Source organism: Pseudophryne corroboree, chromosome 5 (assembly GCF_028390025.1).
Source record: "Pseudophryne corroboree isolate aPseCor3 chromosome 5, aPseCor3.hap2, whole genome shotgun sequence".
Classification (NCBI taxonomy): domain Eukaryota; kingdom Metazoa; phylum Chordata; class Amphibia; order Anura; family Myobatrachidae; genus Pseudophryne; species Pseudophryne corroboree.
Window position 1 is genome coordinate 499,113,390 of NC_086448.1, and position 27,111 is coordinate 499,140,500.

At 45.0% G+C, this 27,111-nt stretch overlaps 1 protein-coding gene across 2 annotated transcripts in view; it reads right to left on the reverse strand.

Moving 5' to 3' along the window:
• The window catches only part of PHLPP1 (PH domain and leucine rich repeat protein phosphatase 1), a 257,789-nt gene that overhangs the window by 111,078 nt on the left and 119,600 nt on the right, over positions 1 to 27,111 (reverse strand). For both annotated transcript variants that reach the window (XM_063922998.1, XM_063922997.1), the window contains exons 2-3: positions 24,440 to 24,636; positions 16,790 to 16,915 (exon numbers count right to left, since the gene is read on the reverse strand). In XM_063922998.1, coding sequence (XP_063779068.1) covers positions 16,790 to 16,915; positions 24,440 to 24,636 — 323 coding nt within the window. The remainder of the gene's footprint in view (positions 1 to 16,789; positions 16,916 to 24,439; positions 24,637 to 27,111) is intronic.

Here is a 27,111-nt window from a genome sequence, read left to right on the forward strand (position 1 = left end):
CTGAAAAATGTGGGTGCTGCGATGAGACTAGGTTGATTAATTTGATGAAACACTTGTAAATCTGTGTGCGGCCAAGTGTTACAATGCAGTTGCCATGTCTTTTTATCCATGCCACGTTCCATTGTGCTGTTTGTACAATTAGAGACCCATACAGAAAAAAACAATAACTCTTTAGTAAAGCAAATTTCTCAAATTCTTTAGTTCAATTTTTTACATAGCACATTCATATTTTGCAATGCCTTTTAGACAGCCACACAATACAGTTAATTTTTTGGTGGGAGCCAATTAACCTACTAGTATATTTTTATATTGTAGGAGGAAACCAACACAAGCATAGAGAATATACAAACTCCACACTGTTAGGGCTGTGTTGGGAATCAAACCCTAGACCTCAGTCACACACAAACAGCTGTAGGCTTCAAATGGATTACATACATTATTCCCCGGCAGACGGGATGCCAGCTGTCAATATCCTGAAAGCGGCATTCCTCCTGCCAGGTTGCCGGCAGCAGGGAGAGCGCTAAGAGTCCTCTTGCGGGCTTGGTGGCTCGCTGCGATCATCACAGGACCTATGCCCACTCTATGGGTTGTGAACACCCACAAGTGGAAATAGCGCTGGTGCGCCGGGATTCTGGCTGGTGGCATTGTCGGCTGTTGGGATTTCGGCATCTGTATCCTGAACACCGGGATCCCGACAGCTGGCATTTTAACTGCATCCCGCTGCAAATGTACACTTTTTAAAAACTGTATTAATATAGTAAAACAAAGTATATATGTACAATATGTAGAAACACATGCAGAATTAACAGTGTGGGTGGAATGTAAGTCTTGAATTATACAGGTCAAGAAACAAACCCTCAGACTGGTCATTTATGACCAGTTTATAAGTGGACTGCATAGACTGAAGTGCCAAAAGTAATGGTAATCTGTAGGTTTTTAGTATCATGTAGAACCCCCTCTAGCCCGTCGAAGCGCAGCAACTCAACATCGGATCGATTGGATGGAAGACCTCTGGAGAGTTGTTGACCTATGCCGCCTGGATAGCTTTCCACAGCTCCCTGATATCTGTAGGTGCATGATCTTGGGTGCGAATGGACCACTCCGCCACATCACATAAATACTTGATTGGGTTTATGTCAGGAACAACTGGAACAGTGACTCATAGGACCATGCCAATTAATGTCAGTCCTCCAGGGTCATAGTGTTAACAGGGGCATTCTGGTGGGTCTTCTGCTCTAATATCCCATGGAAGCTAAAGAACGTTGCACTGACCTTGCTGAATATGCGTCTGGTACCTTCTGCATTGAACGGACAATTCTGTCTAAACGCAGCTGGTAACGATCATTAAGGATCAGTGGTTGGCCACTGCACTGTCCACGATGGATGGTAATGCCTTACAGGTGGTATTCCTGGTACACGTGACATTGTAGATCAATGAATGTGACTGTCCCATCCGTCGGGCACCCACTATCATGCCCCATTCGAATGCCGAAAAGTCGCCTTACCATGAGCAGTCTAGTTGGTGTTCAAACTTAATCATGAGATATCAGATTACAATGGATGCACGTCTTGCCATTTCACAGTATGATGGAGTCACCTACCTTTACATATTGCTATCCCATGACTTTTGGCACTTCAGTGTACTAATATACTGTATAAGTTGTTTCACATTATCCACCGGAAGTGAAAAATCCGTGGCTTACTTGGTTATAAATGTAAATGGACAAACTGATCTGATTTGCGAAGGAATTGTGACCACTGAGGTACAGAATTTACCAAATTAAAATTCATAAATGTGATCAGATGTTTGTGGGAAGACAATGGGGGAGATTCAAATGTTTGAAAAGTCAGTTGGGAGTCTGTTTTTTCCAATCTAATAGACAGGAAAAAACAGACACCCAACAGACTTTTCAAACATTTGAATTCCACCCAATCTGTCAATTTGGGCTAAGGTACCAGAACCTGCAGAAGTTACTATGCCAGCATATGCATGCCGCTGTAATTTCAACAAATCAAAATAATATACCTCCAAAATATCTGTCTGCCAAATCGTCAGGGAATATACTCATACAAACACACCTTATTTAAAACAATGACCAGAGGAAACACAACTGTATATTTATATTAAAGTGTAGAACACTTAATTATGAAGGCTTATGTGGATTTCATGCAATAAAAAAGTTGTAACCATGCATATTTCACACGCTAGTATTGAAGATGGAGATAGAAATTTACTCAGGGGCCCATAGAACAAGATATACAGATACTATTTGATTAAACACCTGATTATTGGCAAATTGGCCCAATAATTGTATAGTGTGTACCCAGCTAAAGGGGGTATCCAATTAGCCGCGGTAACATAGCATGGCTAATTCGTTCAACGGCGGCTATCCAATTAGCCCCGATAAACCGGAGCTTGCACGCAAAGCATAATCCGCGATGAGTGCCCCCATGACTCGCAATAAGTGCCGCAAAAATACATAGGTTCGTGGCTTTGAGAGACCCATGTATTTTCACACAAAAACGGGTGTTTTCTTACGAGACCTAATTGGATAGGGGTTATTAAAAAATAAATAAATCTCCCAATTTTTTGCACCCCTATTGCGGGTAATTTGATACCCCCTAATTCTCTTGGAAACGTTGACATTATGATGTTGGTAATTCCAATGACATTTTGCAAGTGTCAACATCAATGTTGACTTTCTGCTGTTGAGATTGTGAACGTCGACCTGGTAATAGGAGCCATCATGACTGCCTGCCCACTGAGTTGCTTTCACCAGTTAAAGAGGTCTGTTCACTATCCCTGATACTACAATATTTATAATAGCTTGATATCCCTGTAGTGATGAAGACATGATTTACACAGGTTCTGTGGCTAATTAAGACCATGTGCAATGCTGACTTGAAGTCTGCCAGCCACAGAACCTGTGTAATTCACATGTCCATCATTGAAGGGATAATCTGGAAACCCCATGCCCAGCAGATGGCTTACTCCAAATGGGTTGGGTATGTGTGACTAGCGATTAGGAGACCGCCGGCCTCAATACCGGCAGCGGGATCCCGGCTGTGAGATGGTCGGCAGGGGGAGGGGGAGTGCAACGAAGCGCCTCGCTGCACTCGCCACAGGTCCCATTCCCACGAGTGGGAATAGTCCCTGTTGGTCGGCATGCCGACCGGCGGGATTTTGAGCGGGCGGGATATAACTACATTCCCTCCACAAACTAACATGTTTCTGCTGTCGGATCATATACAAGCTTAATGTTTAATAGTGTATGATTGTTTCACTTTAAAAGGAAAAAAAAATATCCTAAAAAGAGTGACAAATATGACCTTGTCAACAAAAAAAGTGGACTTTGGCCTAAACTTATCGACCTAGGTATTTTTTCTTATAATTAGTGTAAAGGTAAAGTACATTTCTCTGTCCCAGGGCCACGTGATGTGTCACACATGCAGTTCCTGGTAAAGGGACACCGAGGAGAGACACAAACACAATAGTATTACTGTTCAGTTGTAATTATTACAACACATGCACCCTCCCCAAGACAGAGGCCCAAATCTTCACTAGACGTTCATCCTTGAAGGACTCCTTGTGAACTCTTTGGCCATGAAAGCAAGGAACACACTGTAGAAATCCAAACCATAGATGATCCAAACACATACTACACTGCCAAATAAACAAAAGACCAAGCAAATAACACACAACAGTTTAGCACTGTTGTTAACAAAGGCTCTTTAACAAAATAACTGGAAGGAACCTAACCACTCCCCAATGCCAAAGGAATAGAAAATTTATTTAGAAGTGCATATTAACCCAACTATTTCTGGGGATTAATGTTAGGCTAATATTGTGTCTCAGTAACTTCCATATACACGTAAATATTTAAAAAAAAAAAAAAAACTATTTTGAAACCATGATAAATGGAAAAACATGTCTACAAAGCAACAAATTGCATAAAATTCCATATTTAATGTTTATATAAGCGTCTTCTTTAAACTGGCTGTTAGTATCCTATCATTTTAAATAATATAGAAACTAATTATTTGTGAAAACTCATATGCAAATGATTGAATAAAATGACATGATCTAACATGCACGTCAACCGAATCTTTCCATCTGGATGATGCCTGGTACAAGAGGGTGCTTATACTAGACTGTGTTTAGTAGTGAATGGTAAGCTTTGACAGGAGCAACACTAACTTTCTCAAAAGTTTGTATTTTATAGATGTATCTCATACTTTAGACAAATGCATTGGATCAGGAACTTTGTAAACAAGGTTAAAAAGGCACTGCAACCAAAGTCATAAGTTATTCCATGTTAGGCCTAGAAACAGCACAGAATCCTTATCTGTACTCAGATTTAGGGTGCTGCAACCAGCTAGCAACTTGTCGCCATTTTCAAAGCAGTCTGGCTTGTTACAGACATAAATCTGCTGCGATACTTCCAGCACTCTCCTACCTGGATGCTTCCACTGAGCAGGACACACAAAATACTTCCACTTTGAGCACCATAGACAATGGAAACTGCCATTACAGGTATATAATTTTCATGAGCACACAGCACCACCTGGGGAACTAAAAGACAATGTATACAACAAAAACGTGATATGTACGATTTGCCAGCTGTCATGATCCCGACCGCGTAATGCCGGCAGTGGGGTGAGTGCCAGACAGCCCATTGCGGGCTTGCTGTGCTCGCCATGCTGCAGGTGCGGTGGCTCGCCACAGGTTATATTCTACCTCTGTGGGTGTTATGGACACCCACAGAGGGAGAATAGCGTGTCGCCGTGTATTCCGTTGGCAGCATTTCACCCCGTCGGGATTCCGGCATCGGTATTGTTACCACCAGGATCCCGACTGGCGGCATTTTAACCGCTTCCCACAAAAACAAGCTGCAGTATTGATCATAAGGCTACTCTGATAATTTCTGCGGAATTCAGCGGACGATCAATACGGATAAATGAACTGAACTTCTGTACCAAGTTTTAGTTTCTTGAAAACGGTATGCAGAATATAAATATTCCTTGCATAATTTCTCACCAATCTGGAGGGCGTGATGCTATTAGCGCCTGCAGTAAGCCTGCAACTAGCATCACAGCACTGGTTTAAACAGATTCCTGCTCACACCTCAGGAGGGTGCAAGCCGATATCCTTTAGTTGCACGTTTACAGCCAAGCCAATTGCTTTGGGCATTCATTCCCGGTGCCATACGTACATCACATTTAATTGAGTGACCCATTTATTAGGCTCACTGATAAGTCTGATGTGCAATGGGCAGGTATAATGTTTGTCTATGCAGTAAAAATTAAAAATGAGCTGTTTTTGATACTTTGCTCTGCACTGCCACTTAAAAATGGGCCAGTACTTTTACCTGCCATAGGTATGAATTGTAACCACAACCATTTCCACTCATTCAACCAACTTGACTGGTTTACTGGATAAACCAGTCAAGCCCCTGTAGTTCCAAATCACCCGTTTTTATTCACCCTGTTTATTTAAGACCATGCAGCCACATCATCTCATATATGTATAGTGTTCACTATAGGATTTTTTTAAGGCAGGGTGCCAATCACTGAGTGAACATTTTAATGGTCACATTTGTTGATGCTTTGCATCCCTAAAGCTACAAATACTAGTCAGCGCACAGTACACACGTTTGTGGGTTTTATACATATATTTTCATCTGGGTGTATCATTTACCCCTACAAACAAATAGGACACCCATGTAACTCCCAACATCTGCACAGAGAAAAATACTAAATATGTCCAGTTTTCTGGAAAGATTGGCTGAGGCATAAAAATAGATAATAAAGGTGTTCTCCATTGATGTTATTATTATCCTTTATTTATATGGCGCCACAAGGGTTCCGCAGCGCCCAGTACCAGAGTACATATTCACATAATCAAAACATGAAAACAGTGACTTACAGTTGAAGACAATTTAGGACAAGTACAGGGTAACCAAGCATAACTACACCAGTAAATGACAGAGATAAGTTCCAGGTGGCCAAAAAACTGCGTGATTTGGGCAGTTGAGGATTATTAAAGTAAGAAAAGGATAAGCACATGAGGGAAGAGGGCCCTACTCGTGAGAGCTTACATTCTAAGGAGAGGAGTAGACAGACAGGGGTGACACAGATGTAGCTGTTAAATCCTTTTGTGTTGTAAAACAAAAACGTTAAGCAGGGGGTTAAATAAGTTCAATAGTTCCCATCTTCTTAGGAGGCAGTGTACATATAGAAGAGTCTGCCCGTTCTTTCGATTCCTGACCCATTCATGCAATATATTAAGAATGTGTACGCACCTTCAATCAGGTTTTATAGGAAGAAAACTAGTCACATCTGAAGAACAGGTTTTAGGTACAGTTTAATTGTCATCAAATTTGCTGCCAACCGTTCTGTCTGATGCTACTCCAGCAGCAGCAGTGCCATTGTGGGTGTGCATAATTAAATCTGTCATGTGGCTTGCTACGTACTCTCACTAAAGCGTACCAACGTCAGCACATGAAATACAGCCAGGTGTTTTTAGAGAATTTGCTCTTATCGTGTATATGGAATTGAGACTAAACACTGTGCAACACATGTAAAACAAGTTTTTTCAATCAATAAGATGTCACTTGTTTTCAATAGTTAGAACATATTAAACACTAAGCACTACAGTAGAAAATGGCTATGCAATGCTACCAGTTCTCTTCTTCTGTGTTAATGTGTACAGCCCTTTTCCAGGCTATTATGCCAACTGTATTTACATTACTATCTTTTCTCCCCATATTTTAGACAGATGAGTTTCGGGGATCACAAGTTACATTGTAAAGGTGTGTTTACACGTATCGGTACCTAGGTCAGGATTTCTGAACTTAAGTGAAATCAAAAGAAAAAAAATAAATAGGATTTTGGTACCTACCGGTAAATCCTTTTCTTGTAGTTCGTAGAGGATGCTGGGGTCCACATTAGTACCATGGGGTATAGTATAGATGGGTCCACCAGGAGCCATTGGCACTTTAAGAGTGTGGGCTGGCTCCTCCCTCTACGCCCCTCCTACCAGACTCAGTCTAGAAACTGTGCCCGAGGAGACGACATACATCGAGAGAAGGACTTAACACAGATAGTGGTGAGATTCATACCAGCTCACACATACAGGCACGTCAAGACAACTAGCTTGAACTAATCAGCAAACAGCTGAAACATTACTTACCCAGTAACTATGCAGTACGCAATTAAACGAAGTGGTACTGAACCAAATAACAATTAGCAGGAAAACGAAGCGCTGGGCAGGCGGGCGCCCAGCATCCTCTACGGACTACGAGAAAAGGATTTACCGGTAGGTACCAAAATCCTATTTTCTCTAACGTCCTAGAGGATGCTGGGGTCCACATTAGTACCATGGGGATGTACCAAAACTCCCAGAACGGGAGGGAAAGCGCGGAGGCTTCTGCAAAACTGATTGACTGAACGTCAGATCATTAGAGGCCAAAGTATCGAACTTGTAGAACCATGCAAACGTGTTCGACCCCGACCAAGTTGCCGCTCGGCAAAGTTGTGTTGCCGAGATACCCCGGGCAGCCGCCCAGGAAGACCCCACCTTACGAGTAGAGTGGGCCTTAACCGAATTAGGACACAATAGTCCCGCCGTAGAATATGAGTGCTGAATAGTGAACCTAATCCAGCGAGAAATAGACTGCTTAGTAGCAGGAAAGAAAGAAATAGGTACTGGCGCCGGCTGAAGTTCAAAAGTGTAATGAATTACTCAATAAATCAAATATAAAAGGATACATTTAATAAACATTAATCAATCAAAGAGAGGTTATCCTACCCCTCAAAGGTAAAACGTAAGCAATTGCTAAGCGATAAGAATAAAATTAATAGGATCCCACAAGATAAACCCTTTCAAATATAATGTCCACAGTTCCTGGCTAGGACATTATTCCACATTTGCCCACAAGTTCAATTGATTGTAAGGTGATTTACCTGACTGGATTCCAAATAAGATCCCCTAAGTCTTTCTTGCAATTAGAAACCAAGTAGCAAATGGGGATGAGTCCAGATCATATGGAGAGCTTGTGTCGGAATATTATCCAGTGGAGGTTGATAGGGCCAAAGGTTGCCAGGAGGTGGATAAGGGTGCTGATACTTATGGTCCTGCAGACTAAAGCCCAACGTGTTTCGCTGGTCTGATGGGTGCCAGCTTCCTTAGTAGCAGGACACCCAATTTTTTTGGGATCGTACAGGACAAACAGAGAGTCCGACTTCCTGTGACGAGATGTTCTCTTCACATAAATCTTCAGAGCCCTCACGACATCCAAGGACTTTGAAGTAATCGAGGAGTCAGTAGTCACTGGCAACACGATAGGTTGGTTGATATGAAATGCTGAAACAACCTTTGGAAGGAACTGCGGACGAGTCCGGAGCTCAGCCCTATTCTAATGGAAGATCAAGTAAGCGCTTTTGCATGATAAAGCCCCCAGCTCGGAGACACTCCTGGCAGAAGCCAAAGCCAACAAAGTGACCGCTATCCACGTAAGAAATTTGAGCTCCACTTCCTTTAGAGGCTCAAACAAACCCGACTGGAGAAATAGCAAAACCACGTTAAAGTCCCAAGGCACCGTAGGCGGCACAAAGGGAGGTTGGATATGCAGAACTCCCTTCAAAAAGGTCTGAACCTCAGGGAGGGCAGCCAATCGTTTCTGAAAGAAAATGGACAGGGCTGAAATCTGGACCTTCACAGATCCCAAATTCAGCCCCATATCCACTCCTGCCTGCAGGAAAAGTAGGAAACGTCCTAGATGAAATTCCACCACAGGAAACTTCTTGGACTCACACCAAGAAACATATTTCTTTCAAATACGGTGGTAATGTTTTGACATTACCCCTTTCCTAGCCTGTATGAGGGTAGGAATTACTTCTTTCGGAATGCCCTTCCGAGCAAGAATCAGGAGCTCAACCTCAATGCCGTCAAACGTAGCCGCGGTAAGTCTTGATAGGCGAACGGTCCCTGCTGCAACATGTCCTCCCGAAGAGGAAGAGGCCGCGGCTCTTCTTGAGGCAGATTCAGAAGGTCCGCGTACCAAGCCCTTCTTGGCCAGTTTGGGGCAATGAGAATCGCTTGAACCCTTGTTCTCCTTATGAGCTTTAGGATTTTTGGGATGAGAGGGAGGAGAAGAAACACGTATACCGACTGGAACACCCACAGACGCACCAGGGCGTCCACTGCCACTGCCTGTGGGTCCCTCGACCTGGAACAATAGCGCCGAAGCTTCTTGTTTAGATGAGTGGCCATCATATCTATTTGGGGTAGCCCCCAAAGATCTGTTACCTCCTTGAACACCTCCGGATGGAGACCCCACTCTCCCGGATGGAGATAGTGTCTGCTGAGGAAGTCTGCTTCCCAGTTGTCTACTCCCGGAATGAAGATGGCAGACAGCGCCAACACGTGCTTTTCCGTCCAGAGGAGTATCCTTGTGACCTCTGACATTGCAGCTCTGCTCTTCGTTCCGCCCTGTCGGGATATGTAAGCCACTGTTGTTACGTTGTCCGACTGTACGTGAATGGCCCGGTCTCTTAGAAGAGGGCCACCTGAAGAAGACCGTTGTAGACGGCTCTTAGTTCCAGTATGTTGATGGGCAGGCCGGCTTCCATGCTTGACCACCTTCCTTGGATGGTCAACCCCTGAGTGACCGCTCCCCAGTCCCGGAGGCTCACATTCGTTATTAGCAGGATCCAGTCCTGAATCCCAAACCTGCGGCCTTCCAGGAGGTGAGGCAACTGGAGCCACCAGAGGCGAGAAATCCTTGCCCTTGGCGACAGACGAATCTTCTGATGCATGTGGAGGTGTGAACCCGACCACTTGTCCAGGAGATCCAGTTGGAAGGTCCGAGCATGAAACCTCCCATACTGGAGAGCCTCGTAGGAGGCCACCATCTTTCCCAAAAGGCGAATGCACTGATGAACCGACACCCGGGGTGGCTTCAAGACATCCCGGACCATGGATTGGATCACCAAGGCCTTGTCCCGCGGAAGGAACACCCGCTGTACTTCCGTATCCAGGATCATTCCCAGAAACCACGATCTCCAGGTCGGTTCCAAATGTGACTTTGGGAAATTCAGAATCCACCCGTGGCTCTGAAACAGCCGTGTTGTGAGAGAAATGGACTGCAGCAGCTGTTCCCTGGACGACGCCTTTATCAGGAGATCGTCCAGGTAAGGAATGATGATCACACCCCGCTTCCGGAGTAGCATCATCATCTCCGCCATCACCTTGGTAAACACCCTCGGGGCTGTCGAGAGGCTGAACGGCAGGGCCTGAAACTGAAAACGACAGTCCAGCAATGCAAAGCGGAGATAAGCCTGATGCGGTAACCAGATCGGAATGTGAAGGTACGCATCCTTGATATCCAAGGATACCAGGAATTCCCCCTCTTCCAGACCTGATATCACCGCCCTGAAAGACTCCATCTTGAACTTGAACTCCTTTAGAAAGGGGTTCAATGATTTCAGGTTCAGGTTGGGCCTGACCGAACCATCCGGTTTCGGTACCACGAAAAGGTTCGAATAGTAACCTTTCGCCAGCATGTGCGGTGGGACTGGCACAATGACTTGTGCCTCTACCAGCCTTTGAACAGCCTCCTGTAGCACTGTGCAGTCCTCCAACAAAATTGGCAAGCCTGACTTCCAAAACCGATGAGGAGGGAGACTTAGATATTGTGTCTCAGGGATATAGGCTGGAATTTCAATCACCCAGGGATCCAGGCCGGAGGAAACCCAGACATGACTGAACTGTCAGAGTCTCGCCCCCACCTCCAAGCGGTCCCGTTCACCGTCATGCGGAGGACTTAGGGGTACCCGAAGCAGGCTTTTGGTCTTGGGAACCTGCAGCGGCAGGCTTCTTGGACTTAACCTTACCTCCCCTGAAGAAGGAACTGGAAGATTTGGCCTTTCTGGTCTTGTTGGGCCGAAAGGACTGCTGCGAAGCTGAGGCGAAGGACCTCTTCGGAGCAGGAGCTGCGGAGGGAAGATACGGAGACTTACCCGCTGTAGCGGTAGATATCCACGCTTCTAGGGCTTCCCCAAAGAGAGCTTGACCTGTATAGGGCAGCGACTCCACACTCTTTCTGGATTCCGCGTCGGACGACCACTGGCGGAACCACAGTCGCCGACGAGCTGAAACAGACTTGGAAGATATTCCCGCCGCTATGGAACCCAGGTTCTTCATAGATTCTACCATGAAACCTGCAGAATCATGAATGTTCCGTAAATACAATGCAACGTCATCCCTATCCATTGTATCCAAATCCTCCATCAAGGCAGCCGACCATATCACTATAGCCTTAGCAATCCAAGCACTAGCAATAGTGGGACGTAATATGGCCACTGAAGCAGTGTACACTGATTTCAGGGTATTATCAATTTTTATATCTGCCGGCTCATTTAACGCGGTAGAACCCGGTATCGGCAAAACCACCTTTTTTGAGAGTCTAGATACAGAAGCGTCAACAATCGGCGGATTTTCCCACTTTTTCCTATTCTCCTCAGGGAAAGGAAACGCTACCAGAATCCTCTTAGGGACCTGAAACTTCTTTTCAGGATTCACCCAGGCCTTTTCAAATATAGCATTCACCTCTTTTGACGCAGGGAAGGTTAGCAAGGCTTTCTTGTTTTCAGTGAAGAAAGCCTCCTCAACCTGCTCAGGTGTGGTATCATTAACATTTAACACAACCCTGATAGCCTCTATCAACAATTGTACCCCCCTTGCAAGAGATGCAGACCCCCGCAACACATCCCCGTCACCATCTGTAGTGTCAGAATCGGTATCCGTGTCGTCTTGTGTTACCTGCACAAGCGCACGTTTGTGGGGGTATATAGCGGGGTGACCTGAGGTACCTGACAAGGGCCACACAGCCATAGAGGACTGTAAGACCTGGGTTGCAGACTCATTACTGGTAACCCTGTCAGAAATCTGAGAAATCCAAGTCCTGATAGAGAAAAACCACTCTGGTTCCCTTGCTGGAATCTGTGCTAAACCAGTGCTAAACTGATTGCATGGAATGGGATTATCCTGTGAGGATAAATCCTCAGCAGCATATGACACTGAATCTTTGGACATTGCTGCTAGTGACCAGCAAACACACCACACACAGACAGGATGGGGTGAGTCAGAGTCCCCCCCCCAAAAAAAAAAATGGCACGAGAGAACAGAGATTGGAGCCAACCCACACCAGCGCCCAAACCAAGGACACACAGTCAAGTACTTAGCCTCCTTCCCCCTCCCCCCCCTTCTACAACCCCCTGGTACCGTTACAGAAACTGGAGCTGCTGTGGAGGGATCAGGATCAGGCTTGCTGACCAAGTGTAAGGGGTAAGCGCTGGCCCAGGGTGCCACTCACAGCGCCGCACAGTGTGCCGCTGGTACCATCCGGGAGCGCGGTTAATACCGCGCTCCCACCCCTGTTGCCGCCATCTTCACACCCGCCCCCCGCTTGCTAGGGGGGTCGGTGACTAACTCACCACTGCTTCAGCTCTGTAAGGGGTCGGCGGCATGCTGCTGGGGTGAGAGGTTTCCCTGCGGCGGAGACCGATCAGCCCCTCTGGAGCTCAGTGTCCAGTCAGCGGAGTCAGTGGCTCAGACCCCGCAGGGCGGACACTGCTCCCCCCCTTAGTCCCACGCTGCAGGGAGGCTGTTGCCAGCAGCCTCCCTATAAAATTAAAAAAGCTTTAAACTTTTCCAGGAAAGCTCAGGAAAGCTCCCCTAGCTGTGACCTGCTCTTCCGGGCACAATTTCTAAACCGACTCTGGTAGGAGGGGCATAGAGGAAGGAGCCAGCCCACACTCTTAAAGTGCCAATGGCTCCTGGTGGACCAGTCTATACCCCATGGTACTAATGTGGACCCCAGCATCCCCTAGGATGTTAGAGAAATTGCATTGAAAGTATGATTGTACAAATGTGTTCCTTGCTTTAGTCTGTTCTTCTACTGCACTAGGGAAATCCTGTAAGCAGTAGCTGCTCACTGCGTACCCTGTTCTTTCATTTCCACTCTTCATCAGAGTGCTGTTATGCAGGCAGCCACAACAGTAATGCGATCCCATTCGCAGGGGACACAAATTGTGTTTCAGCTTCAGAAGTGGGCAGGGACTACACAACAATAATGTAACATGCACTCTGACTTTAGTATTCTTTATGCAAAAGGGTTATTAATGATCCCGAGGGTGCACTGAAAAAAGGGAGGGTGCTTTCTATATTTCAGAAATGGGCAGGCTGCAGCACCCTGCTGGAACAGCCTAACAGGAGCACTACATGCAGCAAATTACTACATACTGTATATGCAGATAAATGAGAATTGCAATATTTTTACTTCAAAGTTGCAGTTTCTATATAGTCCAAGAGATTGTAAGACTGCATGTAGCGTGCCTGTACCCAACTGTAACATGCCATGCCAGTACTATAAAAACATTAAAATGAAAGAAAAAAAAAAAAGATTAGCTGAGACAAGGGAACAGCCTTAAATATAAATGAGCACTATGGCAGCATTTAGGTGGGGTCATTTTAAAAAGGTAAATTTGCACACATAAAGCAACATTCATATAAAGCAACCAACATGCCTGCCAAAAGCAGTCTCAGTGGAAGAAAATTGCCAGCATCTATTCTATTATCTGATAAACTCGGCTGCAGATTGCCAGTTGTGCTACATTATCGGATTAAAACAGCCACTCTAGTAATCACATCACCCTGGCATTTTCCATTATTCAGGCCTAATGAGCATAATTGGAATTCCATTTCTAAATGATAATATGGCAGCATCTTATACACACACTGCTCTTGGATGAGCTGCTGATAGGGAAGCACAGAATTCCTGCAGAGCTGAAGATGTTGGAAAATTAGTGCAACTGAGACACATTGAACACCATCTTTATTATGCTCTACAGTGCCTATCTGTGGAACTAGAAAGCCTGTCACACAAACAATAACCAGTGATAGGCACAAATACTGCATGCTCATAAAACTGGCTTTGGAGTCCCACGGCACTAATATAGACAAGCGCATTCTCCAGATGTGTGCCTACAACGCTGAACTATAAATAACCCTGATATCCAAGAAAGGTGGTGGAGAAATCACAGATGACACACTGTACACACAGCAGGGGAGACATCAGCACCATGCTGACATAGCACTTTCAGTCCACAAAGCAAAAATGATGCATACATTACTCTGCCTACACACAATCAGCAGCAGCACGTCAGCCTTCTGTAAATTGACTCCTGCTCACACTATATGAATTAACATACTGTAAACATTTCATGGGAATCTCTAAAATATTTGTATATTCAAATATAGAAAAAGACAACCAACCAGCTGTCAATAGTGTAATTACTAGCCTGCCCTCAGTGGCTGTGTTTCAGGTCTCATTTGACAGTGTTTTTTTATCTAAAATATAATCAACACTCTCTCAGGGAAGACAAGAATACACCAGGATATGATCATCACCTAATAAAAGCAACTCATTTAAAAATTCGAGCAGGTGATCTGAAAACGGTCTTTCATGTCATTTGCATACAGTAACTGGGGGGAATTCAATTGTTTTTCCCATGGCTACCACTAGAGGACGCAAAACGGAGCAATAAAATTGTTGATCCGTTTAGACACCCGGTTGCAGCGGGGACGACATTTCTTTTCACAGCTTCCTGAGAAATGTACACTAAGTCGGCACTTTGGGTGTCCAAAGCAGGACGTGTTTAGCTGGCTTACGCAAGACTCTTTCTGTTTGGGTATGACACATGTGATATACATGGGCGCCCAAACATCAATTTAATCCGGACAATTGGTTGTGTCTAAACAGTCCCGTTTAGATGGGATTTTTAAACACCCAAAACAATTGAATTCCCCCAGTACAGTATATGTTACATGCATTGCATGCAACAATAAATCAATTCTGGAAATGACTTAGCATCCTATGGGGTCAATCCAATTAGCCTGCGAAGGGTGTGATGAGCCGCTGACGCTGCGTTTCAATGCCAGCAACGGCACCCGATCTCGCATCCTTTGCGGGACGAAATCTGACCCAATTCGAACAAAATTGCTCAGACCTCTATTGGGCAGCAAGCTAATTGGACTGACACCTATGTAGTTAAGTTGTAATATAAAGGGAATATGTGAGAAGAAAATTCACAGAACAGCCATAATTATGACAAGGTTTCTTGATGGATGTCTAATGTGCATCATGTGTTTCTGTATTACTCTTCATACTGAGCATATTATTTTTTTTTAATAGACACTACTATCCTAATACTATGTAAAAACATTATAAGTGATTTCTTTCCACTTTGCCCCATTTGAAGGTAATTCCTCCCAAAATAGGAAAATGCTATGCCAAAAGATTACGTACCTCACCATACACTGGGCTCATAGACACACAGCAGGTACTTTGTGCTACTGCAATGTGTGTGGAAGACAGTGCTGGAACCAGTCTTTTTTTCCTCAGACAAACACTAAGGGGGAAATGTAATAGCATCACTGCCATTCTGGCCAATCTGCCCATATTTTTTAAAGCACAATCATTTAGACAAAACCAGGTTGGTTTTACCTGAAAATGACTGCCACTTTTTACAAAAAAGGTCAATGGAGTCCCACCAATGCACGCATCTCATGGGCTACTACATTTTCCCCCAAATGTCTGCAGGCGGTGCAGAAAACCATCTGACTTTATAGACACCAAAGTACATACACAATGTGATAAATCATTATGCCTTCCGTCATTAGCAAAGTTTACCATTTCAGTTTGTCAGAAATCACTACAGTAATAACAACATGTAAGAAACAGGCTTGAGTCTGAGAATAGCTTGGAGGTGGGAGAAGGAAAGAGAAAAAATCCAAGTAGCATCCAAAAAAAACCGCTCTGTATTTCCTCCAAAACTATCCTATCCAACTGCTTGCCGTCACAAATCAGATCATACCGCAGCTGCGTATATAGACACCTCCCGCATGCTTATGTGATACACTCACTGCTGTACCATCGGATCACTTGCGGGACCATCAGCCATTTGGGTAATGCTGTTCATGCTGCTGGGGCCAGGAAATCTGCATTAAGACACATACCTTGGCCTCTCCTCTCACAGAAAACTGGGGTGACTCCCTTCCCCCTCCCTTTTTCTGGAAATGCTGACTAGCTCTGCCCACTGCCATCACCAAACACCAGCAGTAGTCAATCAGGCTTGTGGGCACTGTGTGAAAGGATCTAGGACACGTACTGCACGTGTGTACGGGACGGGAACTGCACAAGCACACCCCATCGCAGATGTACGCAAACCAGAAATATTGTCAGTTTGTTCGGGCTTTCCTCTACTCTACCAATATACCTTTGTAGAAAGCAAGTTTATCTGATGTTAAACAAAACAAACTTCAATTGTCTTTTCCTGACATGCTGGCACAAGAGTTTACTGTATGTGACCTTACACACACACTGCCAACCTGGCAGAGGAGGATGAATCAGATAGGAGCCATTATTACTGGTGTCAACACTGCAGAAGCTAAACTCCACTTTAAAAATGCAAAATGTGTGAAACTTGTAATGGAACTTTCTTCTCACAAGCGTGTCTTGGCTCCGCTATGTTGTGTGTACGCTGCTTATCCATGGTAACTAGATAAATGCTAAGCATGACGAGTGCACTCACATTTCAAGGTCTCCAGTTTAACTATGACTGTGCAGGCATAAATACAATGGCAGCACTATTAAGTGTTTATGTATAATTCCAACTAAACTCCGACTACATTTCAAGCAAGGCTGTATATCTGTGAAAGTCTTACCTTGGATGCTTGTCGCAGCCACCTCAAGTAGTCTGTGAATGTATCAAAACAGATGTAGTATGTCTGACTCTGGGGTCCAGATGAACTGAAAGCCAAACAGTGTTGATGTTTTTTAACTTCTTCCACCTAAAAAAAAAAAATATAAATGTATGTGTATGTATATATATATATATATATATATATATATATATATATATATATATATATGTATGTATATATATATATATATATATATATAAAATAAGAATTTACTTACCGATAATTCTATTTCTCGTAGTCCGTAGTGGATGCTGGGGACTCCGTCAGGACCATGGGGATTAGCGGCTCCGCAGGAGACAGGGCACAAAAGTAAAAGCTTTTAGGATCAGGTGGTGTGCACTGGCTCCTCCCCCTATGACCCTCCTCCAAGCCTCAGTTAGGATACTGTGCCCGGACGAGCGTACACAATAAGGAAGGATTTTGAATCCCGGGTAAGACTCATACCAGCCACACCAATCACACTGTACAACCTGTGATCTGAACCCAGTTAACAGCATGATAACAGCGGAGCCTCTGAAAAGATGGCTCACAACAATAATAACCCGATTTTTGTAACAATAACTATGTACAAGTATTGCAGACAATCCGCACTTGGGATGGGCGCCCAGCATCCACTACGGACTACGAGAAATAGAATTATCGGTAAGTAAATTCTTATTTTCTCTGACGTCCTAAGTGGATGCTGGGGACTCCGTCAGGACCATGGGGATTATACCAAAGCTCCCAAACGGGCGGGAGAGTGCGGATGACTCTGCAGCACCGAACGAGAGAACTCCAGGTCCTCCTCAGCCAGGGTATCAAATTTGTAGAATTTTGCAAACGTGTTTGCCCCTGACCAAGTAGCAGCTCGGCAAAGTTGTAAAGCCGAGACCCCTCGGGCAGCCGCCCAAGATGAGCCCACCTTCCTTGTGGATTGGGCATTTACAGATTTTGGCTGTGGCAGGCCTGCCACAGAATGTGCGAGCTGAATTGTACTACAAATTCAACGAGCAATCGTCTGCTTAGAAGCAGGAGCACCCAGCTTGTTGGGTGCATAAAGTATAAACAGCGAGTCAGACTTTCTGACTCCAGCCGTCCTGGAACATATATTTTCAGGGCCCTGACAACGTCTAGCAACTTGGAGTCCTCCAAGTCCCTAGTATCCGCAGGTACCACAATAAGTTGGTTCAGGTGAAACGCTGACACCACCTTAGGAAGAAACTGGGGACGAGTCCGCAGTTCTGCCCTGTCCGAATGGAAAATCAGATATGGGCTTTTGTAAGACAAAGCCACCAATTCTGACACTCGCCTGGCCGAGGCCAGGGCCAACCGCATGGTCACTTTCCATGTGAGATATTTAAAATCCACAGATTTGAGCGGTTCAAACCAATGTGATTTGAGGAATCCCAACACTACGTTGAGATCCCACGGTGCCACTGGAGGCACAAAAGGGGCTGTATATGCAATACTCCCTTAACAAACGTCTGGACTTCAGGAACTGAAGCCAATTCTTTCTGGAAGAAAATCGACAGGGCCGAAATCTGAACCTTAATGGACCCCAATTTGAGGCCCATAGACACTTCTGTCTTCAGGAAATGCAGGAATCGACCGAGTTAAAATTCCTCCGTGGGGGCCCTCCTGGCCTCACACCACGCAACAATTTTTCGCCAAATACGGTGATAATGTTGTGCGGTCCCCTCCTTCCTGGCTTTGATCAGGATAGGAATGACTTCCTCCGGAATGCCTTTTTCCTTCAGGATCCGGCGTTCAACCGCCATGCCGTCAAACGCAGCCGCGGTAAGTCTTGGAACAGACAGGGTCCCTGCTGAAGCAGGTCCCTTCTTAGCGGCAGAGGCCATGAGTCCTCTGTGAGCATCTCTTGAAGTTCCGGGTACCAAGTCCTTCTTGGCCAATCCAGAGCCACGAGTATAGTTCTTACTCCTCTCCGTCTTATAATTCTCAGTACCTTGTGTATGAGAGGCAGAGGAGGGAACACATACACTGACTGGTACACCCACGGTGTTACCAGAGCGTCCACAGCTATTGCCTGAGGGTCTCTTGACCTGGCGCAATACCTGTCCAGTTTTTTGTTCAGGCGGGACGCCATCATGTCCACCTTTGGTCTTTCCCAATGGTTCACAATCATGTGGAAGACTTCCCGATGAAGTCCCCACTCTCCCGGGCGTCGGAATGAACACTGCTGACAGTGCTATCACCTGATTTTCCGCCCAGCGAAGAATCCTTGCAGTTTCTGCTATTGCCCTTCTGCTTCTTGTGCCGCCCTGTCTGTTTACGTGGGCGACTGCCGTGATGTTGTCCCACTGGATCAATACCGGCTGACCTTGAAGCAGAGGTCTTGCTAAGCTTAGAGCATTGTAACTTGCCCTTAGCTCCAGTATATTTATGTGGAGATAATTCTCCAGACTTGATCACACTCCCTGGAAATTTTTTCCCTGTGTGACTGCTCCCCAGCCTCTCAGGCTGGCATCCCTGGTCACCAGGACCCTTCCTGAATGCCGAATCTGCGGCCCATTAGTAGATGAGTACTTTGCAGCCACCGCAGAAGAAACACCCTTGTCCTTGGAGACAGGGTTATCCGCTGATGCATCTGAAGATGCGATCCGGACCATTTTTCCAGCAGATCCCACTGAAAAGTTCTTGCGTGAAAACTGCCGAATGGAATCGCTTCGTAAGAAGCCACCATTTTTCCCAGGACCCTTGTGCAATGATGCACTGACACTTTTCCTGGTTTTAGGAGGTTCCTGACTAGCTCGGATAACTCCCTGGCTTTCTTCTCCGGGAGAAACACCCTTTTCTGGACTGTGTCCAGAATCATCCCTAGGAACAGCCGATGTGTCGTCGGAAACAACTGCGGTTTTGGAATATTTAGAATCCACCCGTGCTGTCGTAGAACTACTTGAGATAGTGCTACTCCGACCTCCAACTGTTCTCTGGACCTTACTCTTATCAGGAGGTCGTCCATTTTCTTTGAAGAAGAATCATCATTTCGGCCATTACCTTGGTAAAGACCCGGGGTGCCGTGGACAATCCAGACGGCAGCGTCTGAAACTGATAGTGACAGTTCTGTACCACGAACCTGAGGTACCCTTGGTGAGAAGGGCAAATTGGGACATGGAGGTAAGTATCCCTGATGTCCCGGGACACCCTATAGTCCCCTTCTTCCTGGTTCGCTATCACTGCTCTGAGTGACTCCATCTTGATTTGAACCTTTGTAAGTGTTCAAATATTTCAGATTTAGAATAGGTCTCACCGAGCCTTCTGGCTTCAGTACCACAACATAGTGTGGAATAATACCCCTTTCCTTGTTGTAGGAGGGGTACTTTGATTATCACCTGCTGGGAATACAGCTTGTGAATTGTTTCCAATACTGCCTCCCTGTCGGAGGGAGACGTTGGTAAAGCAGACTTCAGGAACCTGCGAGGGGGAAACGTCTCGACTTTCCAATCTGTACCCCTGGGATACTACTTGTAGGATCCAGGGGTCCTGTACGGCCCCAGCGTCATGCTGAGAAACTTGGCAGAAGCGGTGGAGGGCTTCTGTTCCTGGGAATGGGCTGCCTGCTGCAGTCTTCTTCCCTTTCCTCTATCCCTGGGCAGATATGACTCTTATGGGGACGAAAGGACTGAGGCTGAAAAGACGGTGTCTTTTTCTGCAGAGATGTGACTTAGGGTAAAAACGGTGGATTTTCCAGCAGTTGCCGTGGCCACCAGGTCCGATGGACCGACCCAAATAACTCCTCCCCTTTATACGGCAATACTTCTTTGTGCCGTTTGGCATCTGCATCACCTGACCACTGTCGTGTCCATAAACATCTTCTGGCAGATATGGACATCGCACTTACTCTTGATGCCAGAATGCAAATATCCCTCTGTGCATCTCGCATATATAGAAATGCATCCTTTAAATGCTCTATAGTCAATAAAATACTGTCCCTGTCAAGGGTATCAATATTTTTAGTCAGGGAATCCGACCAAGCCACCCCAGCTCTGCACATCCAGGCTGAGGCGATCGCTGGTCGCAGTATAACACCAGTATGTGTGTATATACTTCTTAGGATATTTTCCTTGAGGACGGCCCTATCTGGAGACGGTACCGCCACTTGTTTTGATAAGCGTGTGAGCGCCTTATCCACCCTAAGGGGTGTTTCCCAACGCGCCCTAACTTCTGGCGGGAAAGGGTATACCGCCAATAATTTTCTATCGGGGGAAACCCACGCATCATCACACACTTCATTTAATTTATCTGATTCAGGAAAAACTACAGGTAGTTTTTTCACACCCCACATAATACCCTTTTTTGTGGTACTTGTAGTATCAGAAATATGTAACACCTCCTTCATTGCCCTTAACAAGTAACGTGTGGCGCTAAAGGAAAATACGTTTGTTTCTTCACCGTCGACACTGAAATCAGTGTCCGTGTCTGTGTCGACCGACTGAGGTAAATGGGCGTTTTAAAGCCCCTGACGGTGTTTGAGACGCCTGGACAGGTACTGTTTTGTTTGCCGGCCGTCTCTGTTGACATTATCACGTAATTCCTTGAATAAGCCATCCATTCCGGTGTCGACTCCCTAGAGAGTGACATCACCATTACAGGCAATTGCTCCGCCTCCTCACCAACATCGTCCTCATACATGTCGACACACACGTACCGACACACAGCACACACACAGGGAATGCTCTGATAGAGGACAGGACCCCACTAGCCCTTTGGGGAGACAGAGGGAGAGTTTGCCAGCACACACCAAAAACGCTATAATTATACAGGGACAACCTTTATATAAGTGTTTTTCCCTTATAGCATTTTAATATATATAGTCATATCGCCAAATAAGTGCCCCCCCTCTCTGTTTTAACCCTGTTTCTGTAGTGCAGTGCAGGGGAGAGCCTGGGAGCCTTCCCACCAGCATTTCTGTGAGGGAAAATGGCGCTGTGTGCTGAGGAGAATAGGCCCCGCCCCCTTTTCGGCGGGCTTCTTCTCCCGTTTTTCTGAGACCTGGCAGGGGTTAAATACATCCATATAGCCCCCAGGGGCTATATGTGATGTATTTTTAGCCAGAATAAGGTACTATCATTGCTGCCCAGGGTGCCCCCCCCAGCGCCCTGCACCCTCAGTGACCGCTGCTATGAAGTGTGCTGACAACAATGGCGCACAGCTGCAGTGCTGTGCGCTACCTTATGAAGACTGAAAAGTCTTCTGCCGCCGGTTTCTGGACCTCTTCATTTTTCGGCATCTGCAAGGGGGTCGGCGGCGCGGCTCCGGGACGAACCCCAGGGTGAGACCTGTGTTCCGACTCCCTCTGGAGCTAATGGTGTCCAGTAGCCTAAGAAGCCAATCCATCCTGCACGCAGGTGAGTTCACTTCTCTCCCCTAAGTCCCTCGATGCAGTGAGCCTGTTGCCAGCAGGACTCACTGAAAATAAAAAACCTAACAAAACTTTTACTCTAAGCAGCTCTTTAGGAGAGCCACCTAGATTGCACCCTTCTCGGCCGGGCACAAAAATCTAACTGAGGCTTGGAGGAGGGTCATAGGGGGAGGAGCCAGTGCACACCACCTGATCCTAAAAGCTTTTACTTTTGTGCCCTGTCTCCTGCGGAGCCGCTAATCCCCATGGTCCTGACGGAGTCCCCAGCATCCACTTAGGACGTCAGAGAAATATATATATATATATATATATATATATATATATATATATATATATATATATATACACAAAAAACCCACAACAAGCATTAAAACATGAAACAGTCCCAATCACAGGCTGATGAAATGGTAACTTGTAAAGTTCAGGCATGTGCCAGTGACTAACATCTGCTGTAGACACAGTGCTGGTCTGGCCAAGTTCATTTCTTTTCTGTCTCAAGAGCTCAAGTTGTATTCTAGATCATTCAGACCACACTTGGTCAGAGGCAATGACTATGGTCAGAAGAAATGAATATTCCCAACTGCCTAACAACTGTGTGAGTTTAATTCAGAAACATGTACAGTGAGCTACACTGGATAAATCCTGTTTGCAGTATGGACAAGAGAACCAGACCACACTATTCTGGTGGATTGATAAGGCACACAGGCTGATGTAAAGAAAGAACGGTGCCAGTAAGAGTAGCATATCTGATCTTAAATGATTTTATTCTGTGCAAGCCCAGAAACACGTGAGAGACTGCAGAAATGCAGAGGTGACACAACTGGAGAGGTGTTCATACATAGGCCAAGCGGGTGTGGTATGGAAAGTAGATAGTAACTAGCTCGACAGTGTCTAGGTCGACCACTATTGGTCGACAGTAACTAGGTCGACAGGGTCTAGGTTGACAGGTCAAAAGGTCGACGTGAGGTTTATGTTTTTTTTGTGTCGTTTTCTTTGTAGAGTGACCGGAAACCCCAATTAGTGCACTGTGTCTCACTTCACTCAGATTACCCTTCCAATCATAGTCCATGTGGATCGTTAAGTATGAAAAAATTCAAAAAAAAGGGGGAAAAAATTGCGAAAACCTTATGTCGACCTTTTGACTTGTCGACCTAGAACATGTCGACATAGAGACCCTGTCGACCTATAGTGGTCGACCTAAACACTGTCGACCTAGAGACCGGATACCAGGCCAAGCAGAGGATAGGCATATTCATGTAAATGTGGCTCAGCAATCGCATGCATACATACTTGTTGTGCGGCATACCTTTTGCAGCTGCTAGAGAGATTTTTGCACAGAAACATATTTTGGGGGGTAATGTTCATTTTGCTACCAACTGTGCACTAGCATCAACGTTTGTATACTCTAGACAACTTTTTGAGCCCATCCATCTACATATGCAGTGAATTCAGGAACATTTGGTCCAACTCAAAAGTAATTTTTTCCCGCCACATCAATTGATATTCATATAGTGTCTGATGAAATTAGCTGATGCTCTTTAATGCTGGCTGAGGAATGTAACAGCAGCTTTTTTTTTTTTATATTTTCCGGAAAACTAGGACAAGCAGTCAACATACGGAAAGAACCCTGCAGGTTGTGAATTGGCACACTGAAACGGTTTACTGGAGAAAGCCACCTGCTAATGTACACAGTGCTGCAGAGCCTACCAATGTGAAACAACATTCTAGCAGATTTTACAGCCTCAAGAATTCATCATGTGACAGAGTTTTGATAAACTCAAAGCAGCAAAAGCTACATGCATTTCTAGTTATCCTTTCAAATCATCATGTATAAACATGATCATTAAAAAAAATGCTGGGCAAGGATTTGGTGGGTAATTCAGACAGATTTTCAGCCTTTTACAACTCACGGCACACTGAACAAGATTTAAATATTGCCAAGGCACACTCACATATAATGGTAATGCATCGTGCAGCTGCGTGTCCTAGGATGTCATGTCGCAGCTTCTCCATAGGTAATGCCTGAGCCACATCTGAGAAAGCCAGAAGAGCCCAAAACTGCCCGCGCCCAAAATTAGAACTGGCTCTGCAACCACTAAACCCACCAGTATTGATCGTTCCATGGCCTCAGTAGCAGCAAAACACTGACGGGCCTGGCTGTGCATCTATGGCGGCACACCTGGAGACTGCTCAGGGCACACTAGTGTGCCACGGCACAGTGGTTGAAATACACTGATCTATATACATACTTTTCCACCAATCAGAGGGAGAACGTGCATCTTTCCGGTCTGGCTTTCCTTGACTGATGATACAATCAGACAGGTCCCACAGAGGATGACTTGTCGTCTCGTCCATCTGTTTACTGGTATATGCATCTTTCCTTTCCGAACGTTATAGGTTCCAGAAAGTTGAGTCCGATCAGAGAAACCAGTTCCAGTAGTCTTTCCTGAAACACAACAAAGATAAATATCAGGAATGTTTTCATTAATTATAAAGTCTGAACATTTCAATCTTGGACAACAGTAAAACACCTTTTACAATACTGAAGCTATATACAGCATCATCACATTAGAGAATATTTGTCATTTATAGCAGACCTTAGCACACTGGAGGTTACAGTCCAAATTCCAAAGCTCGCATATGTACTTGCACAAACACAGGGTTCACATTTGTCAGAATTAGATTAACCCTCCAGAAATGTATTCAAATGTGAGTGAAAACCACAACTCCCAGAGGAACATACAAATTATGTACAGGTAGGACAGTGGTCAGGAATTCAACTCCTGACTCCAGGGATGAGAGAGCAATGCTAACCACTGTGCTGCCCAGTATTAACAATACTTTATTAAAATATAATGAGAGAAGTTTTACGTTTTCAGACCCTATAATAATTGTGGCTTTTGATTCCAACTGTTTATTCCACATTGTCTTATTGGTTATGACACATCTACACTTAAGGGGGGTACTCACGGAGCGATCGCTGCTTAAAATCTAAGCAATCTGACTAGTTTGCTTAGATTTTAAGCATGGTTGCCCCGTGTGTACCCCCCACAGCGATAGCGATGCACAGTTCCGCGCATCGCTATCGCTGGTGCTAGATTGGCCGCTGGGTGAAATGAGCGCCCCCCCCCCCCCCGTCTCCCCCCGCACGCTCAGCACACATCTCTCACAAATCGGACTGAGTACTGGTCTTTATAAAATGTGGTGGCATAACAATCTTTTCACCCAATCATAAAGAGTGTAAATAAAAGCAGAGCCTGTACAGAGTACACATGCCATGTAATTGAGGTAGTCATTTATGGGTGTGGATTATTAGATCTACACTAAAAAAATTCTACAATCAATAGGTAGACTACTAATGGTTGACATGCATTAGGTCGACCGGGTAAATAGGTTGATTTTTTTTTTTTGGGGTAGGGTGTTTTGGCACTTTTCTGCCACAAACAAGCCCCATTTGTATACCGCTTCGCTGGCCAAGCTACGGCAATCAATCATAGCCCACGTGGATGGTAAAGTATGAAAAAGCTGGAAAAAAATAAAAAAAATAAAAAAAACTTGTGTCACGCATTGTAAAGTCAACCTTTTCACCCTGTTGACCATCTGAACTACCTTTTACAAGTCAACCTTTGACCCTGATGACAATGCATATCGACCATAAGTGGTCTACCTATTGACTGTAGAACTTTTTACTGTAGAGCTATAGACCAGATACAGTCATTTATAATCTAGGAGACCCAGAGGCTTTATTTTTATTGCATTTCCATATAGAGGAGACATACACCAAACATTCTGTTTGCTGAATGTCAGGTGTGTAAACACCAAGAATTACTATGACTAGGTGATAAGGACAAATAATACCGTTACTGTTCTAAAATATCTGCTTACAATTAACAGAGTAAACATATTCCCAGGAAACAAAAATAAAGTAAAAATACAAAGCGTTCAATAGATTTAAATGCGACTTTAAATGTAAAATATTTAAACTTTATAAAGTAAAATTTTCCATCAGACAAACTGCAGCACAATGGACAGATAAGCCTATGCAGCTTCAGCCTTCTGAGATGTAGGGCACACAGGGAGCTATTCAATTGTTTGTCATAACGCGATAATTAAAGAACGCCCATTGTTGCTAATCAATTGTCTTGGGCGTCCTTTAATTATCGTGCTTGTCACGCCCAGTTAGACAGGGTTTAGTTGCCCAAAGAGGCAAAACCTGTCTAAACTTATGGGAGCGATTGGGTGGCCAAACAGGACTTTTCCCTAACAGCTGACTTTTCACACATTCCAGGTGCAAGCTGAGCTGTGACTGCCGCAGCTAATGGGCGTCTGATCGGAGCAACAATTGAATAGCAACAGTTTCTTTCACTAAACAAAATGTCACCACTACTATATATATTTGGAATGCAGTGGCTAGACTGATCTGCTTCACAAAACGTTCTTCTGCAGATACTCAGCTGTCAGTCATGACAATGGTGGCCTGATTTTTAGTTTTGTTTACAGAATTAAATTTAAAATACTTCCAATTATACATCTTTCACACAGATCTGGGATATTGAATATTGCTTCAAGCCATGCCACAGCTGCTCAGAGCCCTTTCACACTGTACCCGTATCTGCCCTGCATGTCACTCCCTTGAGGTGGGCCTGGAGATAAACAGCCAAGTAAGCAGCTTTAAATCATAACCTGTGTCAAAAAACCCAGGTCACTCCTTTCAAACTGCTGCTTATCCGGGTTTTCCCCCGTATATGACCCTGGTCACGACGACCCGGGATACACAACCAAGGTAGACGGTTTCACACCAAGCCAGAACCAGTGTTGCCCTAGTAATATCCCGGGTCAAAGGCTTGGTGTGAACGGAGTATTACATTTAAGGCTACCAACAAAACTACACCAACGTACAACTCTTCGCTTATCGCAAAAT